This window comes from Tachypleus tridentatus, chromosome 12 (genome assembly GCF_004210375.1).
Source record: "Tachypleus tridentatus isolate NWPU-2018 chromosome 12, ASM421037v1, whole genome shotgun sequence".
In the NCBI taxonomy this organism is placed as follows: domain Eukaryota; kingdom Metazoa; phylum Arthropoda; class Merostomata; order Xiphosura; family Limulidae; genus Tachypleus; species Tachypleus tridentatus.
In genome coordinates this window covers 110,968,335-110,987,284 of record NC_134836.1, presented here as the reverse complement: position 1 = coordinate 110,987,284, position 18,950 = coordinate 110,968,335, and the positions used below count along the sequence as shown (strand labels likewise).

Sequence of the window (18,950 nt, the reverse complement as noted above, 5' to 3'; positions counted from 1 at the left end):
AGGTATGATGTGAGGAAGATGGACTTTGTTTTGAGTGTGCACAGAGCCAGACAAAGTAACCAACTGAGTGAGTGAGTGAAAAGCAGTTGAGAGATCAAGAACAAGTTGCACATATGAACTATATATATGGAGTTTTACACCAATACAATACAGTTACTGTTTGAAGTTATCAAACATTTATTCCTTTTGTTCATTAAACTTTCTATGTAAACTTAATTTCACAGTATAAATCTGTTGAACTGAGCTGATTGTATGGTATTACACATATTGTTGATAAAGTAGTGAGATACTATAGTATCTTAAAATCTAGAGGTGATTGACAAATTCTGATTACATATCTGAAGCCAAAACTATTTAATTACCAAGAATCACTTGCGTTTTCTCTAGTAGCAAATGATTTGTTATGCAGTGTTACCTAAAACATTGTTTAGGGCAAATTTGTGTGTGTGCAGTCTTATAAAAGAATTGATTGATTGATGAATTTGTGTTACAAACACAAAAAATTTTTTTTTGTTTTTTACTTTACAATGGTGTGTTTGCACTTTATATTTTATAATGCATGCTTTTGAACCAATTGCAATGTTTATTTATTTATGAAAAGTGTATAACTATCTTTCAAGTTGTTTTAGAAATAAAATTATTGCTAAAAATACAAGTTTCAAATAATGCAACATTTTTTTAACGGGTCTTATTTTTTTAGGTAGGTCTTGTTCAGGCTTGTGAATGAAAAGGATTTGTACAATTTTAATAATATAATTTACTAATTTTTAAAATATTATTAATTTGACCTATCCATACTTTTAGTGTGAATTAATGTTCTTTACTCCCTTAAGGGTGAGAGAAGCAGACAAGAAGAAAAATATATTTTCAGCATTAAAAAAGAATCAACGAGACAAGAAAAAGTTGGTAGAAACCATCCTGAAACTGCTCAGACAGTTAACATCAAACAGTGATTAGTATAATTGTACTTTATTCTTCTCTTTGTTACATATTTTGGTTTCCTATAATTACTGGCTTGATGGAAAGTATCCATACAGTTTTTTGTGTGTTTAATGAATTAGTAAAATGTGACTGTTCAATGACAAGAACATTGATATCAATTATTCTGAGAAGTGACTGAACCAGGCTTTCAGTTAACATTAATAAAATATAAAGATTCTTATCATTCTTTACCATAGTTTTGTTAAAAATGGACAGTTCTAGCAGTAGAGCTTACCGTATTAATTTCTGCCATAAACGGAAATTTGGCCAAGAAGTGCACTTTCTACTTCTTATTTCTAACAAAATGTATTGACCAGTTTTTGATTGTTTGGCTATATAGTTTTAAAATTTCGTGAGAGACAAAAACGTTTATAACACTAAATTATTAAAATTATTTGACCCATATGTTGCTTTATTTCTCAGTTTTAAATCAGTTTTTGTTTAGACCATTTATTGTGTTATAGAATAGGGAAAGAGTGTGATACTGAGGGAAGTTTGATATTATAATTAAATTGTAATCATAACACAAATAGTAAAAAAAGACATTAAACATGGGTTAGTGTAATAGTTCTCTTCTAATTTTCCATTTGATTTAATAGCTAGCTCATAACTGTTTGGTCTCAAGGTAATATATAGATAGTAGAAAATGAACTTGAATCATCTAATAAACTGTTGTTGTGACACAACTGAATTCCTTGTGTTTTCTGAATATAACTTAACAACTAATTGTAAAGTTATATACAGATATTAGAATATAAACAAACATTGTGGTCTAATAAATAGCAGCTATGATAGATCTAAACTGTCTTTTTTATGATTCAGTACACTGATATAGTTGTGTTAAGAGAGTCATCTGTATAATCAATATCTCTAAAGATGTGTTTTCAAAACAAACACCAAGGGCCTTTATGAGATTTTTAGAATGGTACTTAATACAGTTTTTCAAGTGTGGTCCCAGTTATTACTGGAAGAAACATTTTCATGTGGATACAAAGTAAAATTGCCAACCTGGTATGTGGTGAAGTAAAATGGTAAGCAGACAATACAGGAGAGAACAGTTAGTATTATGTACAATAATTTAGGTATAGTTGACTGGTATGCTGTAACATAATAATACATTGTGTTATAATAATCCAAAAATGGCCAAATGATTGTTACTATACCACAACTGCTGCAACCTAATGGCAGACACTAGAAAACCACAGTACTATGACAATGAAAAACAAGGTTAATGTGATTGTTACCCTGCTAATATGGTATACTGTAATATAGTGGGAGATGCTAAAAACAAACAAACAGTACTACAACCATGAAAAAGTGGCTAGATGGTTGTCACTGTTGATGTTGCTATAAGGTGACTGTTTTGTGGTGCTAAATAATTTGACAAAGTTGTTTACCAAACTAATGCAGAAGAGCATATGATGTTACTACAATAGAATAATTCAGTTTGTTTGTAACATATACAAAACAAATATGTCTGAAGTAATATTACAAAGTAGTATAATTTGTATAAACAGACTTTTCATCCTCTACTTACATCAGACAGTTATAGCTGGTTTTTACTTCATATTAAACATATTTACGTGCTGCGTATCTGAAAGCCAGAGTTCAGTTTATTTTGAAATAAATCTCACACATCTCATGCGTGTAAGAAATGTTTGGTAGGATAGTCTACAAATGGGAAAAGAACTTTTAAAGAATCTTAAAAATAGAAATACCAATTTGGAAGGTCCCAAACTTGTACATGTTTAAAGCACTAGAACTACCAGTAAACATTTGTTGATGAAGAAATTTTGTAACATTACTTCTGTTACTGATTGTAAACAGAAGACTTAGTACTCGTGATGTTATTTTATGTTAGTACAAATACAGTACTACATCATGTTGTTGTTGTTTTTTAATTCATGGAATACCTATTGTGTATCATATTAGATACTCAAGAGATTCAGACAAATAAAAAAGGTACAGAGCAATATAAAAATTCTAGCAAAAGATAGCCATGTTTAGATTATTAGTAAAAAACTTTCATGTTTTGTGGAAAAAAGTCAGAGTGGCCTTTTAACTAATATAAAACAATTTGTTAATGATAGTGCAAGTTCCCTTGCACAGGCCTTCAACAGTTACAAAGATTAGTGATAAGGGTTAAAATTTTCTGAGACCATCACTTGTCTTAAGGGTTCAAAATATTTGTAAGCTAATAACCATCATGAAGGGTGGAAACTTCTGTAAGGTATCAGCCCCTGTGTTTCTTAAATGTTTTCACAAAAACTCATAGTTGTTTACAATCCATTTTGTCAAGTTGAACTTCAGTGGTCACATCATGATTCAAACTGCTTACTCTTGAATGTTCAACATTTAGTTGTTTCTTGTCCCAGCCTTTTGTATTACTTTGTTTTGACCATAGGCAATTTTTTTTTCAGAATTGTATGTTACTGTGGACATGAATAATTAGTGTAAATATGTGTATATTGCTTTGATGTTTTGAACTATGAAGTGCTTCTTTATGTTTAGTTTTACATTTCTGGAAACAGGTAAAACCATTTAACTGAATTGGGATTTTAACACTAGTTAAAAGGTTATAAAATTTGATAATATTGTCATGTTTTTGTGTAAATAATAAAAATTTATCAGAGAAACTAACTTTAAAACATAATATTTATAAGTAGATTTCAAATAAAACAAGTCAGAACTGTTTTTTTTGTGTACGTGTTTGGAAAATATTTTATTAATCATTATAAACTTATAACTGCTGCAAAGAAACTGTATAACATACTTATTTTTCTGGTTGTGTTAGATGTTGATATTTTTTAGTTTGAAGAAATCAAGTATTGTGGAATGTTTTTTGTTGAGTAACTAAGAAAGATATTTATCTGCATTGTACATTTTGTTTGTTTGTGGGGTACTTTTTTTTTCCGACAAAATAGTTTATTGTAACTATCTGTTTATACCTTTGTTGCTGAGTTTTTGGGAGATAGTTTTCAAGTGCCTTTTGTGTGCAAACCAAACAATTTCCATAAAATCAGTTTATAAATTTTTGGTAACTTGATCCTATTAATAATACCATTTTTTTGCTTGTTGTATATAGAGCTATATTTATATGTTTATGTACACAGTATATTTATTATTTGTTTTAGTTTCTGAAAATATTGATGGATGAATGGATAGAATACATTAAAAGTTAATTGTATACTTAGTGTTGTTTTGTTAGCTGGTGTTTATTTTTAATGTTTTAAACAGTAATTTGTTTGTATTAACCAGTACTATATTATATGAAACTATATTGTTTCATCCAATAACAAACAAGCATACTTCAATAAGATGTTGGTTGTTTTTTTTAAGTTAAGAAATAATAATACAGTTGTTAACAGAATGACTAGTACACAGTTTCCAAAAAAATGTTTTTTGTAGATTGTTTTTATTATAGGCTGTGTTTGACTTACAGATATTGCTGTGTAGTCACAGTTCTTTGTGGTAACATTTACTATGCAACTCTAGATACGTACACTTCTCCCTCAAGTACTTTTCTAAGACATCATTTCATTTGTAGGTCATAAAAACGTGATGAATATAATCTACAGCCTTTGTTTCTGTTTGTTTTTAACAACTAAAATAAGAAGACAATTTTTATGATACACTATCAAGATGTTCCTCTCATTTGATACTTCTGCTTATAATGACGTAAAATTATTTTTATGGAAGTAAACATTACAAGTTTATTCAACATACATTATTATTGTGGCATTATATTTTATTTCATAACATTCAGTTTGAGATCTTTTAAGGATAGTTTGGTACAGCTGTATCAATGTATCCTTGTCTGATACATTTTTTAGTGTTCCTCTTTCTTTTGTTCATACAATCATGTGTCCTAATGTGTTATTAAATACAGTGATTGTGAAGGAAAAAGACAATTTATTGAATGTTTAACATGATACAGGATATTTGAATATTTTGAATTATTTGCTTGAATCATTTCATTAATGTTCATTATGAAGAATGAGGATTTAACAATCTGGATTAAACAAGTTTATTTATACATTGCTATTTATCTTTAGTTAAGAAATTTTTACATTTTTCTGTTAGAGATTCCATCTTTTGATTTCCCATCCTGTGTTATAATCCTTGTACAAATTTTACAATCCTAGTCATTCCCTTCCTTGGTGGTCACGTTTGTATGTATATCTTCCCCCTTAAATAGCTGATTGGCAAATAGCAAGATTTTACCCCAGTTGTTATTATCTTTGAAGAAAGTTCACTGAATAAAGTAAATTAACATTTTTCCAGGGATATTTTTAGTATGATACAGCCATGTTCTCAAAGCTCTCTTTGCCTTCAGTTGTAAATTCAAGAAGGTTTACTGTTAGTAATAGGGATAACACAAGATGAGTGTGTAAAAATATTTTATATATCATTTTTTTACTTCCAATAAAAAACTTGCTTACAAGAAAACGATGACAGTTTTACACTATTAACTCATCACCTCTTTTCTATGTCTTTTTTCAAGGAGCTTCCACTAATAAAAAATTAACTTCTCATCCTAGACCTGTAGTACTGTTATCTAGTATCATTATATTTATTTTTCTAATATTTTCAATTAGTTTTCTCTTTAACAGAAATTGCTTCTTTACTATATTTAACATACATATTGTTTGCAAATTTGCTGTAAATTTTAATAATTTTAAAAGTAGAATAGCTTATTTATATTATTTACACGTGAAAAACAACGAACGTTAACTCATAAACGATTAAAGACTTATAAACTTGCAAGGCGTGTAAAGAAAGCTGAAGAATAGTGTGTGTGTGTGTATACATAAAGTGCTTAAATTAAGTGTTGGTGGGAAGGAAGCACTTGGATTTGAATAAAAAACAAACTTAAACTATTCGTGTATAATTTTAGATTACATGTGACTGAAATAGCCATTCTGAATTTTTATAGTTTATTAACTAAATGTGTAATAATCATACAATCTTACATTTTCTTATTGTAGTAGCAGAACAAAAAGTGTATTATACATATAGCTGTGATTGTTTCACAATTTTGGTTTGGAATGTTTAAAAACGAGTGGTGTTCAATTAGGAGATTTTGCAGGTTACACAAAGGAAATTTGACAATTTTTATATTATAAAATGTATTTTTAATTTTAATACTTTCATCATTTTTGGAGATCAAGTTCACACAGTAGATCGTTTTTTTGTAAATTTTTTAAAAGTAATTTAGAGAACTATGCAAGAGTCTGTTGGCTGTGGTTTGTATATTTGTACATAAATTTTCACAATGTACTACGAGAGACTTTGTATGCTGCAGTAATTATTAAGAGTTGTATTGATTGTATTTTATTTATGTGTTTCAGTCCTATGTTTAACCATACTGGAAATGCATATTCGATAGTATGTCATATATATGTTTTGTAGATTTTTATTATGTTGTCTGGTGAAGTTCCTTGGTTTTTGCCAGTTAGACTATTTGCATAATTTGTGCATTTCCAATTTTTTATAAATACACTATTTGCATGTTTCACCCATGTTAGTTTCGTATTGAAGGTTAAATCTAACAGGTTTGTTGTGGTCTGGAGAAGTGTTTCCTTCGTGTATAATTTGGAAGGATCTCTTTTATGTTTTGTTTGTGAATGTTACTAATTGATTTTTGGTAAGTTTGGTTTAACACAATATTTCTCACAGTATTCTTCTATATTATCCAACAACAGTTGTAGATTTGTCGCTGTTACGGATGGGGTGGGAGCACATTTCCAGACTACAACATCGTCCGCGAATTGTGATGTATACTCCAAGTTTGGGTGTTTTAAGGGCATACTGATGAAGAGAATAGGGCTAATTACCCCTCCTTGGGGGACACCAACCTATGGAATAAAGGAGAAGGTTCCCCTGATGAAATAATAATCAGTGATGTTGAAAAAACCCACTTGTAGAGAAATATATGTAAAAACGGCATCGTCAGGTTCACAAAGGATGACCGAAGAAGGTCGAAATGTTGTTCGCTCCTCAACGTAAAATATTTTCTCAACCCAAACGAGCGGTTTTTACATGTATAAGGTTCCCCTGACATTTATTTTCCAACTTCTATCTTCCAGGAAGTTAGATTGCCAGGTGATCTGTGGTCTGTCTCTATATTTTCTAAATTCATTTTTAATTCTGGTAATTTTTGAGTTATTTCTAAACAGTTTGAGAGTCTATTACTAATTATTCTTTCAAGAATATTTCCTATACAGCTGGCCAGGCTGATGGGGGGGTAATTGTTTGGTTTACTTGCTGGTTTTCCTTTTTTATGGAACACAAAGACTATTGCTTGCTTCCAAAAAACCGGGATGTACCCAGAACTGAGTGATAAGTTAACGATTGCTGCTGTGTGTTCATACAGTCCTTGAACGCTTTTTCAAAAAGGAGAATGGCTTGTATGTCATCCTCTCCTGGTGTCTTGTCTTTTGTAGATTTTATTGTTAGTTTCACTTCCTTTCTTGTTATTGTTTTTTTTTTAATTTTGCACAAAGCTACACGAGGGCTATCTGCGCTAGCCGTCCCTAATTCAGCAGTGTAAGACTAGAGGCAAAGCACTAGTCATCACAACTCACCGTCAACTCTTGGGCTGCTCTTTTACCAAAGAATAGCTTTGTCCTAATTCAAACATGGGAAATTATATATTTCCTGTCATCAGTGCTCATACTTTGGTAAGTTAGATATTTATGTCCTCTGTCATCTGAGTTACTTTAGATGAATTGAAAGTTAGTTACTGATTGCTACTTTGTTTTTTCTGGGTAAACTTAATTGTCTTGGATGTTCATTACTATTGCTATTATAATCCTAATTTTTAGAAGTGCAGGACTTAATTATGTGTCCTTCATTGTCCTTGTTAATTGAGATATCTGTTAAGTTAGACATTAATTATTCACATGTTTTTTTAAGTAATTCTGGTCAATTTGCACATTCTTTTTTATTCCATACTTTGTGGGCTAGATACAATTAGATGGTTTGTCCATAAGATATTTATCAGTATTTTGTTAACTGATTATGCTTTAATAGTTTCTACATTACACAGCTTTACTACTTGTAATATTTCATTTATTCTGTCTGATTGTTTTCCATCATTGTTAACAGTATATCTTATTATCCTAATTTTCATCAGGGGGACTTAAAATCTTTTGACTTATTATGTATTCATTTATTTCCCATGGCTAAACTTGATTTTGGCTACTTCAACGTGATAGAAACCTGTGATAACAGAAACCTAATTTAATCCCAGTAATCTACACTTTATTGTTTTGCCCCATAGTGTCCACTTTATTGATAGCTGTTTGCAACTTTAAGTCCAATTCTCAAATTCAAGACCCTACCATTCAGACTAACCTTGACTCTAAGTTGTCTGGAGGTACAAACTTTTTTATGACTCTGAGTCTTTGCACACTTCATTCTGTGGATTATTGGCTCCTGCTTGCTTCCATCCATTTGAAGTCCAGAGACCACACTACTCTGCTCTAACAAGATGCACTATTGAATAGGATTCCTAATGATGGAGAGAAGTCTCTTCTTACCCTTCTCAATACCTCATTCAATGATGAATTCTTCTTTTCAACTTCAGTAGAGTTTAGCTTCCTCCTTCATCTTCACGTTTAGAATGAATAATTCACACATCCATCACCTTCCAATCTCTGGGCTACCATGGAGTGTTCCCTCCATACCACCTTTACTGAGGTTCTTAAGCTTTGTCCCACTTCCCTCTACTTCTGCTGGGATGGTGGTTGTTATGGTGCATTACAACATCTTCAAAGTGGTCACTTATATCATAGAGCCAGTGGTACCAATTCCAGGTCTCTGTGCTCATGGTCACCACATTATGATTGTAGCTTTCCATTTTCCTGGCTCCCTTAATTTGGTGTTAAATTGATTATATTCTCCCAAGTTTCTCCTCATGGAGTGGCCCCTCATTTTGTGGGTGTCAACACTTCCTACCTACATGTATGGCTTTAGTCAGTTCCATTGTCTCAGCCCAGTTTCTGGTTGAATGTGTTACATTTTTCCTTTCCTGATTCATCAAGCCTTAATGCTCTTTTGTCTTCATGTTCTATCTACCTGCTCTTCCTAAAGACCTCTTTCCTTCTCATCCTTCCTTGCAGTCATAGTTCAGTTACTTATGTCATTAATGTTACCCACACATTGTATCATCCCTCTTATGCCATTCTTTATCCAAACTGGTCCTTCTTCTTTAAGACCTATGCCAAAATTTTAATTGTTTTTCACTCTCTCACCTTTTCTTAACCTTCCATTTCAAACCTGTATTCCCATTCCAGTCCTGATCAACTTCTTTGTCCAATTCATTCCTTAAGATGATATATGGCATGTACTGTCTCCTTTTGGGTTCACAATCCCAACCTTTCATTCCCTGGAACCATTCCATTTCCAATAGCCTTTTCCTTTTATGCATACTGATTTGGTTCATCAACCTCTGTTTGAACTTATCTCTGATAGGTTGCCATATCCACAACATCACATCACATTCATGCCATTACTATATCTGTTGCTGCATGCCTTCACTGTCCTTTAAAGGAGATTGTCAAGGCTGGGATGTAACTACTCCTAGTACTTTTGTCACTCATCATCTTCATGATCTCACACATGATCTTCCTACCTTTACAACTATACACACATTCTTTTGCCTTTGACTGGATAAGTCTTCTCACTTTGTTTCATTTTCCTTTCAGCATTCTTAATCTTCACCAATACTATGAGAATCCTATTCTCCATTGGGTGTCAGCTGGTAAGCTATATATTTTATAAAATTTTAAATGCACAAAAGGAGCTTATTATTTCATCAAGGATGTCCCTTCCAACTCCCAAATATGGTCACCCCTTACTACTCATGTATTCATTCAATCTTTTCTTAAACTCAGTTTAAAAAGTAATCCTATCTAAATTGTAAATAATTCCAACTCTACCAAAGTTTCAATTTATGCTCCCTTGTTCTACTGTTGTCTCTGCTAGACATGAAAAAGTTTGAATGATAAATACTATCAATACCCTTAATAAACTCAAGCACTTAATCAAGTTCCCTCTGAAGTTTTCCTCTCTAGAGAATTCAAGTTCAGATATTTTTAGTTTGTCCTCATAGGACAATCCAGCCATCCCAGGTATCATGTTAGTGTCTCTTCTCTGAATCTTCTCTAACAATTCAATATCTTTGTTGAGGAAGAGATACCAAAACTGTATAAAGTATTCTAAATTTGACCTTGAAAATGATCTATACAGTAAAACAATAATACCTCTTGTCTTGTATTTGGTATTTCTATATATACTACTCCAAATCCTATTAACCATATTGCTAGCTACAATACACTGCTTAGGTGACTTAAGTGATTTTTTCTATCACAACATCATGATATTTTTTTTAAGTGCAGTATTTAATATATTCATATTTAAATTTTAAGAATAATTTGAATTGAGAAAACCCACATCACATTTTGGACATGTAAACATCTGCCATGTGTTGGCCCAATACATTAAATGATCGAAATCTCCTAGTAAGTCTGCAGCATCTCTGATGCCGTTAACAACCCCAAAAACCTTGATGTCATTTTCAAACTTCAAAATTTCATTACTCATTCCAGAATAAATATCATTAATGCAAGTCTCAAAGAGCAGATAACTCAGTAAAGAGCCCTGAGACACACTACTTGTTTGTATGACCCAGTCAGATCTAATTCCATTTATTACTGTTTTGTATCCAATTTAACAACATTCCTCCCAGAACCACATATTTAGTTTTTCTAGCGAGTGTTTTGTAAGGCATCTTATCATCAGATGCTTCCTGAAAATCAAGGTAAACCAAATCCATGGTATTTCCTTAATTAACTCTTTTAGTAACATCCACAAAGAATGTCACAAGACTTTCCCTTACTGAAAGCATGCTGGCTCTTTCACATTATGTTAATCTGCTTTAAGTAAATTTGTAATACATCTTTAATTACACACTCCAAACACTTTCCAACTACTGATCTAAGATTAACTGGCCTACATATCTCAGGATGGCTGGTATGGATATTAACACTTTTATTAATAAAGCAGAGAAGAATGTTACAACCTTCTTAGGTCATTTTCAGGTTAATCATACCAGCTGTCCTGAGATACATTTTACTTTAAGTGGGTTTCTCATCATCAAGAATAACTGGCCAATGATTGCCTGGGAAATGTTTATCACCTTCTTTAAATATTAGACCAACATCCAACTTCCAGTTTTCTAATACTCTTCCACTACTCAATGACTCATTAAAAGTATTAGCTAGTGGTTCATAAATATAATCTTTAAGTTTCTTTAAAACTCTGTGATAAAAGTTGTCTGGTCCATCCATGGATTTATCAATTTTCATGTTTCCCAATTTTAGTCTTACAGTTTCAGAACTTCAAATGATATATTTTACATCAATACGCATGTCATGTATACATATCAATTTTTTACCTTAAGTTCTTACCACATCTGTTCAAGATCACCTGCCAGCTCTTTAACCAAATCTACAGAACTAGATCATGTTTCATTCCATCAAAATTATCTTTACCAAAATTTGGAATTAGGATACAATTCGTCTTCAATTTTACATGTAATAAAATACCAAATCTAATAGTTCCATATCTGCATGTACTGAAAAGCTCACCAACCGCAACTCTATCCTATTGACTTTGGAAATTAATATAGAATATAGATTCCTTTATTCTAAATTCTGTCACCAATTGGTGTACAAAAGAATTCTGAACAATTTCCAAAAGCCTATCCCTCTCATTGTCAGATGCAAAATTATCCCAATCGATACCCCTAAAATTAAAATATCCCATAATAACATCTTTTCATTGATATCCATTAACACTAATCCAAGCTGACTCAACCTTATTGCTGTTATCTTTAATATATTCTAACTCAACAGAATGTAGTTCACTCCTCACACATAAAGCTACTACTACCACTTTTTTTTTTCAATATTCTGTATCTTGTAAATAATCTGTAGATTGGTATTTCAAACAAATTTCCTTCATCAAAATCGTTCAAACTTAACCCAGTCTCAGTGATGCCCATAATATCAAAATCATCAGCTTTTCCCAGATGGGTATTGATAGATAAAATAATAAACTAATTGGTTGGAACAGGTCCATCTCATGTGGGATCTTTTCATGATGTTGGAGTAAAATAGATGCCTCTGTTCTCATTAATTACAGTTGCAGAAGGTTCTGTCTCTGCTTCTAGAGGTGAGAGTGAGAGACTTTGTCCAAAAAATGTAAAATAAATCAAAATTACTCTTCTTTTCTTTCCAAAATGATTTCAAATTGTAACATGAAGCTATACTCCTAACAGTATACATCTATTTACAATTAAACTTTACTTTTCACCCCGTTTGACTACCCTTTGAACTGTAACTACTATTTGTGCCATTATAAGTTGCATCACTCAATATGCACATAGCTCTCATTATGTTATTGAATTACACTTCCCATGAACTACTACCTAGTTGCTTGCATTCTAGTCTTGTAAAACATTTTTATTACATTATTATTATTATTCATTTCACCTAATCTAATCTTAACTAACCTTACAGAATCTCTATTTTTACATTTTAATTGCCTTTAGAGTATTGAATAAAGAATAAACAGGAAAAACAAGAAATAAAGTACTTATCCAATTTCTTTTTTTTCTTGGTGTCAAATGTTGAGAACACTTAAGCATATTTTTGTAGTAATGATAACAATGTATGAAATATTTTGTTAATTAACTAATACACCAAAGAACATAGACTAATAACATGCAAAAGGAAGAAACGTTTCTCAAACAATTACAATATTTCTGGCTTTTCTAACTATGCAACAAAAGATGTTACAAATTCATCCAAGTTACCTGTTGTGATTCCCATGGTAACAAATGTTGTATTATAAGAGAAACTGACACTTGTCTATTCAGATGTAACTTAATAGATCAAACCTTGATTTTCTATTAGTTACAGGTAAAATATACTTAAATGTAAAAGACAACTATTAACAAAAAGAGGATGTGACAGGTGGGTACAGCAAGAGGGGTCTGATATTCTATGACAGCTTTGTAACCATACAAAATTGAAAATTATGTTTTGTCTGAGCAATCAAAATTTTACAGTGAGTAACTTTAAATTTGTACTTTATGAATGTGTGATGGATAAAACAGATGAGAAAAGATGCCTAGAAAAAGTGTCACACTCGGAGAAATGCAGTATTTTTTAAATATTACCCTGCAGAATTAATACCTTTAAACTTAAAGAATTAAAATATGGATTATTAGTTGAAACTTTACACTGTTAATTCATTTAATGTAGTCATAAAAGCACATTAATAAATTTTGAACATAAGACACTAAAACTTTGTTTCATGCACAGTAAAGGATACCCAGGGCAAAAGGGTTAAATCTCAAATTCATATATTAACAAATTAGAAAACAGAAGTTTATTGAAAACAAACAAGTAGAAACAACAGAAATCAAACACAAGTTAAAAGTGATATTAATTTGTGATCAGTCATGGTCCAAAGTTTGTTACATGAAGAATGATTTAAAAACATGTCTATACAATAGAATGCTAACTGAGAAAGTTAGCATAGTGCTAGAGTGGCAGAAGTAGTTAGCAGTACTAGTAATAAATGACACAATATGATTGATGGAGGGTGGTCACATGATCAGCACATGTTCTGAAATGGTGAGAAAATAAAGGAGTAGAAAAGACTGGTGCACTGATAGCAAACATTTTTATAGCAATGCTTGAAGTGCAAACCAGGACTGAGATACCTCTGGGTGAGAGGAAGTAATGTTGTTTTGGAAAAAGACATCAGTAGAAAAAGATGTTGCAATGGTCTAGAGTAATTTTCCACTACAACCAGAATAGAACAAAAAAAAAATAATAATACTTTGACAATCACAGAAATCCAAAGGGTGACTTTTAAATTATTGAAATACAAAGTTGATAACTTACCACACAGTAAATGAATGTGTGTGAGGCTAGGGCTTGAAATTAATGTTATGAACAATACAATATATAAATTCAGAATAATAAATATTTCAATTAATAAATGAATCAGGAGTAAAAAGCAACAACAAAATCACTAACAACAATTAATAATAATCTTCATCAATATCTTGTGAAATAACTTGTGAAAACTCAATGTAAGATTTTCATTCACTTGTTAGATCACAAGATTACAAACCATGTAACTGTAATTTTCATAATGTACAACATTTATGATATCTGTACATCACCACCAGGGAAAACTGATGCCAGGTTCACACTACATGCATGTGTACTCAAATTAAACATGATCATTTAGAAGGTAAGCTGTTATTTTAATGCAATTAAAAATTCAGAGATAAGCTGGACAATAGAAGGAATAATGAATGAATGCTAACAAAACAGTAACCAAATATAAAAACATAATTTATTATCTCACAGTGTTGATGTAGCCTCTTTCTTGTAACTTTATTATACAAATTACATGGTTTTAATTTTGTCACGTGACAAAGTATGTATATCTTACATTAGATGTAAGACAATTATGGTAAGGTACTCATGATGACTTAATCTTATACTTATTTTATTAATCCATATTCACAATGTTAAAATTTTAAGAAAACATAAATTTTTTATACCAAGCAATTATAGCCACATTTATATTCTCTGAGCACGTGTCTTGACTGTATAAAAGGATCCGAGAATGGTATCTGTAATAATTAATTTAAACTCAGATAAGCCAATACAAATTTAACAGGTGATTACACACTGTTCATTAACAAGTCCCAAAATTGTTTTATAGAAACAGCTGTATAATATGCATAAATTTTGTTCAATAATAACTGCTATTCAAGTTTGATAACAGCTGATTAGCACGTGTCATTTATGTTCAACAGGAACTGTTGCTCAGAAGTGGTACCAATTGTAGTTGTAAAGTTTGTTAAACAAAAACTGATGTTTACATTTTGTACTAGCTGTTTAGTATGTCTCATATTTATTAAAAAAACTGATGCTTAACTTGGTAGTGGCTGTTTATCTTCTTAAGATTGTGCAACATGAAAAAAATATTTAAACTTGGTAAAAACTGTTTAACACATCAATAGACATTAACCACCTGTTAACAGGATTAAACGTAATGTATTTCTGTATCAGTTCCTGTTAAATTGTCAGAAACATGTTAGACTCAACATAGTTCAAGAGAAGCTAACATAAGAACACTAACTTGTCAATAAGTAGTTACACACACCATTATTTCTTTTACAATGATATATATACATAGATTCTTTTTCAACTCTCCTTTCATTAAACACAAAAGGTGTTAATATTACTTGTAAACCTGGGCCTGACATGGCCTAGCTGCTAAGGTGTGCTCTTCAGTAATGTGAGGGTCGCGGGTTCGCTACTGGCCATTAATCTTTTTAATCTCATTTAAGTGTTGCATGTTTATTCATTACACCTTTTTAATTGTGGTTCCTTTTTTACAGTTTTAATCTCTCTCATTCAATTTGACATTGGACAATGGCCAGAACATTAAATAACTCGACACCAGGAGTGGAAAGGCCAACTTCAGGTGACTAACGCTACTGTTTGAACTACTCGTTAGTTGTCCTGGCGAGTTGTTATTATACATTTTTGCTGCATATCATTTCACACTTTTACTACTTTACTTTTTAGTACTGGCCATATTGACTCATAACCCGGAACCAGGACTGGAAAGACCAACTTCAGGTGACTGACGGTGGTTTTTATACTTACCTGTTAGTCTTCCTGGCAGATTATGATCATTACCATTCTGCTACAGGTAGTCCTTTACAACTTTGTTGACTGGATGTCAACATTGGTTTTTACGCCATTTTCTGTTTTAATTGCTGTTTTCTTTTTACCTTCATTTACTTTTACAAATTTTACTCCATTTACTTGACTTTATCTTTTTACTGGACATTTGGCTCTTCATTGTTACAATTTTGCTGTGTATCTTTTAAAACTTCTATTCTTTTACATTTTGATACTGGTTGCTATGACACATAACCCGGAACCAGGACTGGAAAGGCCAACTTCAGGTGATTGACGGTGGTTCTTGAACTTACCTGTTAGTCTTCCTGGCGGGTTATGATCATTACCTTTTTGCTAGAGTAAATACCTTACAACTTCTTATACTCTGCCTTCTATCTTAACATTGTAGACTAGGTGTCAACATTGGTTTTATACTTTGTTGTTTTACCTTCATTTCCATTTATGTCTATTACTACATTTATTTTTTTTATTTTTTTTTGCATTTTTACCGAATGTCTGGAGCAGATAGCCTCACTGCTTTGTGCCATAAAACACTAAATCAATCAATCAAACCAAAAGGTGACAGTATCAGCAGGTTTTAGAAATGTTTCCTGTAAAGAAAGAGACTTAGGGTGACAGGAATCACTCAAAGCTTTAATTTCATCCAAATTAGAACAAAAACTTTGAAAGTTTCACTGTATGAAATTATCCATTTTTAATTAGATGGAGGAGTATTGGGTGAAGAACTCTTCTGCTTGCAACCACATTGCTTTTTTGTAGTGGGAGGTCTCTTGACCTCCTTGTAACCTGGAGTTATTTATGCATATCTCTGTCAGCAGAAGCAGATTCAAGTGACAAAGAGAGTGAATGAATAATTGTTCTGCATCTGGTTAAGTAACGTTGTTTACAATACAAAAATGTTCTACCTCTTTCACCTACATAAGGCAAGAATGGAAAAGAGGGATAAGAAACACCATGATGCAGTGAGGGTCAAGTTGACAACTGTATGTATCAAGGTCTTTACAACCACAACAGGCACACAACAAAGAATTATGACAAAATTATAACTTTGTATGTTCACACCTTTGACACTGGAAACATCTGAGAAGGTTAGGAACATATGACTATATTTTCTAGTAGTAGAAATATCCTCTCATGATAGAAGCATGAGATGTGGTGATGTAAATGTCAAAATTAGAACACTGGTCAGTTACATAATTCTGTCCTCAAAAGTGGAGATGTGTCGTAAAGCAGAAAGTCCTTTGCTAGAGAAACCAGTGAGTATCTACAACTTTAAAATGTTTTTTTAATAGCTCTCTCAACAATAACTCTTCATGAAGAGTTCAAAATAGCATGGGGGATAACCTCAATAGGAATTTTGACTTCACAAGGAGTTTGCTCAGCTATGGCATAAATGTTTCAATCAAGATGCCTCCAGAACTTTTTGTCTGACTTGAGAGGGACAGCAAATCCCTCTAATCTGTTCTGGACAAAAACATGTGACATTTGACCTAAGGATTTGACAGTATAGGAATGTAAACTTAGAAACATAGCTACAGGAATTGACTTTGATGGTGACTGTAGAACAGAGGTTTCTGTAAGTAGTCACTTACCAAATAAGGAAAGGAAAAATATTCTGTGCCCTCTGACACTATCAACCCTGGAGTCTCAGTCAATTTAATACTGAGTTTTCCAGTCAAACTTAAAACTCTGAGGTAAGTTCACATTAACACAGATCAGAGATTGCAACTTTTCTTAATGTAACTCTTAGAAAACAAAAATTATAAAAATTAATAACAATAAAATTAGTTTCAAGTACTTATTTATAAATATTTACATTTTTATATTGCTATTACAACTCAAAGCCTTCTTCTTTTAACATAAAATATAAACAATAAATTTGCATATTCCCTGATAATTGTTACAAAATCCCTCATTCCCAGATCACTTACATGTTTCTTTTCAATCCTCAGGCTAACAATCTTCAACCTGTATCTAAGTGAGGGCAGCAGCAGTCTCCAGTGCATATCATGGAGTCCTTCTATACCAAATGTTCCAGCATAAAGTTGGCAACTGTAAGAACTGTTAAAACTGCATAAACACATTACATCTTTAACAAGTTTCTGATTTGATCAGCATAAGAGGGTTGTAATTTTTGTCTTATAACTAGCATAAACAAGTTAATGGTAATATAGAAATACTGCAAGTGCATAACATTGCACTTCATGCTGTAACAATCTGAATGAAAATGTAATGAACTGAAGTATGTATTAAGTCAATATAATTAAATATAGAACATCATCTGCTAACCAGTTTCAACAACAAGCATGTACAGTGTGAATGTTTAATATACAACTTCAACCCTTCTATAATTGTAATTTAAATGTTATACAGTCTGTTTGCACCCTAACAGTATCTATGAAAATTAGTTGTGGAGAAAATAATTCAACCTACTCTATAAACTAACCTCTGAAGCTTCAGAACTTGATTAAAATAAACTATAAGTAAAATTTGAAAAGTCTCGATGAAAAAGGATCTTCCTCGTTATAAAGTTTAGCATATTCTGCAAGTCTATAAAGAAACTACACTTCTATAATATTATATATACAACTAATTATGGTTGTTTACTACATACTACTGGATCTTTTGATATAATTATAAAAAAATTTGAGTAATGTCAAGATAAACAAAATGAAAAAAATTCTCTATATTTCTAATGACTTGTAACAAGTTCCTTGTTATATATATTTGAACTGCTACATTTCTAGTCAACAAAACACAATGCATGATAACACTACTGCTGAAATAATTCACTAAAAAATATGTACTAGATAGTTTCTCACAAATGATCAGCATCATTTATGAGCAACCTCAATGGTTCATGTGAAAAGTATCACTCACAACATGGTCTTCAGAAAGATCATAAGACCATGCTGTGTAAAAGAGATTACAATATACATATGAATAAAGCCAAGCAAGATCAAGATTTTAATATACTGGAAGCAAATTTTATGAAAAGAGAATTTTACCAACCATACAAATAAAGATGTATCAATGTTTGTTGTGATTAATTTTTATAGTACCAAGCTAACAGGATTATGGATATTCATCTCTTCAGTTATTTTCATAATGTATTTTATCTTGTTAAAGTGAAAATTTATGTTAGTATTTTCCTACACT

The 18,950-nt window shown here is 31.5% G+C and overlaps 1 protein-coding gene and 1 long non-coding RNA gene across 36 annotated transcripts in view; one reads left to right on the top strand and one right to left on the bottom strand.

The window, feature by feature from the left end:
* LOC143235343 (uncharacterized) lies at nt 1-17,860 on the bottom strand. Of its 2 annotated transcripts, XR_013019116.1 has the most exons (3): nt 17,723-17,860; nt 13,781-14,707; nt 1-12,236 (listed from the first exon to the last, which is right to left on the bottom strand). It is a non-coding gene; the product is annotated as an uncharacterized LOC143235343 (long non-coding RNA). The 2 variants fall into 2 exon arrangements; XR_013019115.1 differs by having other exon boundaries at nt 1-14,707.
* The window catches only part of LOC143235340 (exocyst complex component 6-like), a 34,274-nt gene extending 16,179 nt beyond the window's left edge, over nt 1-18,095 (top strand). For 19 of the 34 annotated variants that reach the window (XM_076473410.1, XM_076473419.1, XM_076473411.1 and 16 more), the window contains one exon: nt 3-4,175. Coding sequence is in view for 5 of the 34 variants with exons in the window: in XM_076473428.1 (XP_076329543.1) it covers nt 3-75 (73 nt within the window). In the remaining 29 variants the exon portion in view is untranslated. Of the gene's footprint in view, nt 1-2; nt 7,665-15,481; nt 15,568-17,743 lie in introns of those variants that run through there. The other 15 variants (XM_076473424.1, XM_076473429.1, XM_076473426.1 and 12 more) reach the window with 5 other exon arrangements.
* The last annotated feature ends 855 nt before the right edge of the window (nt 18,096-18,950 follow it).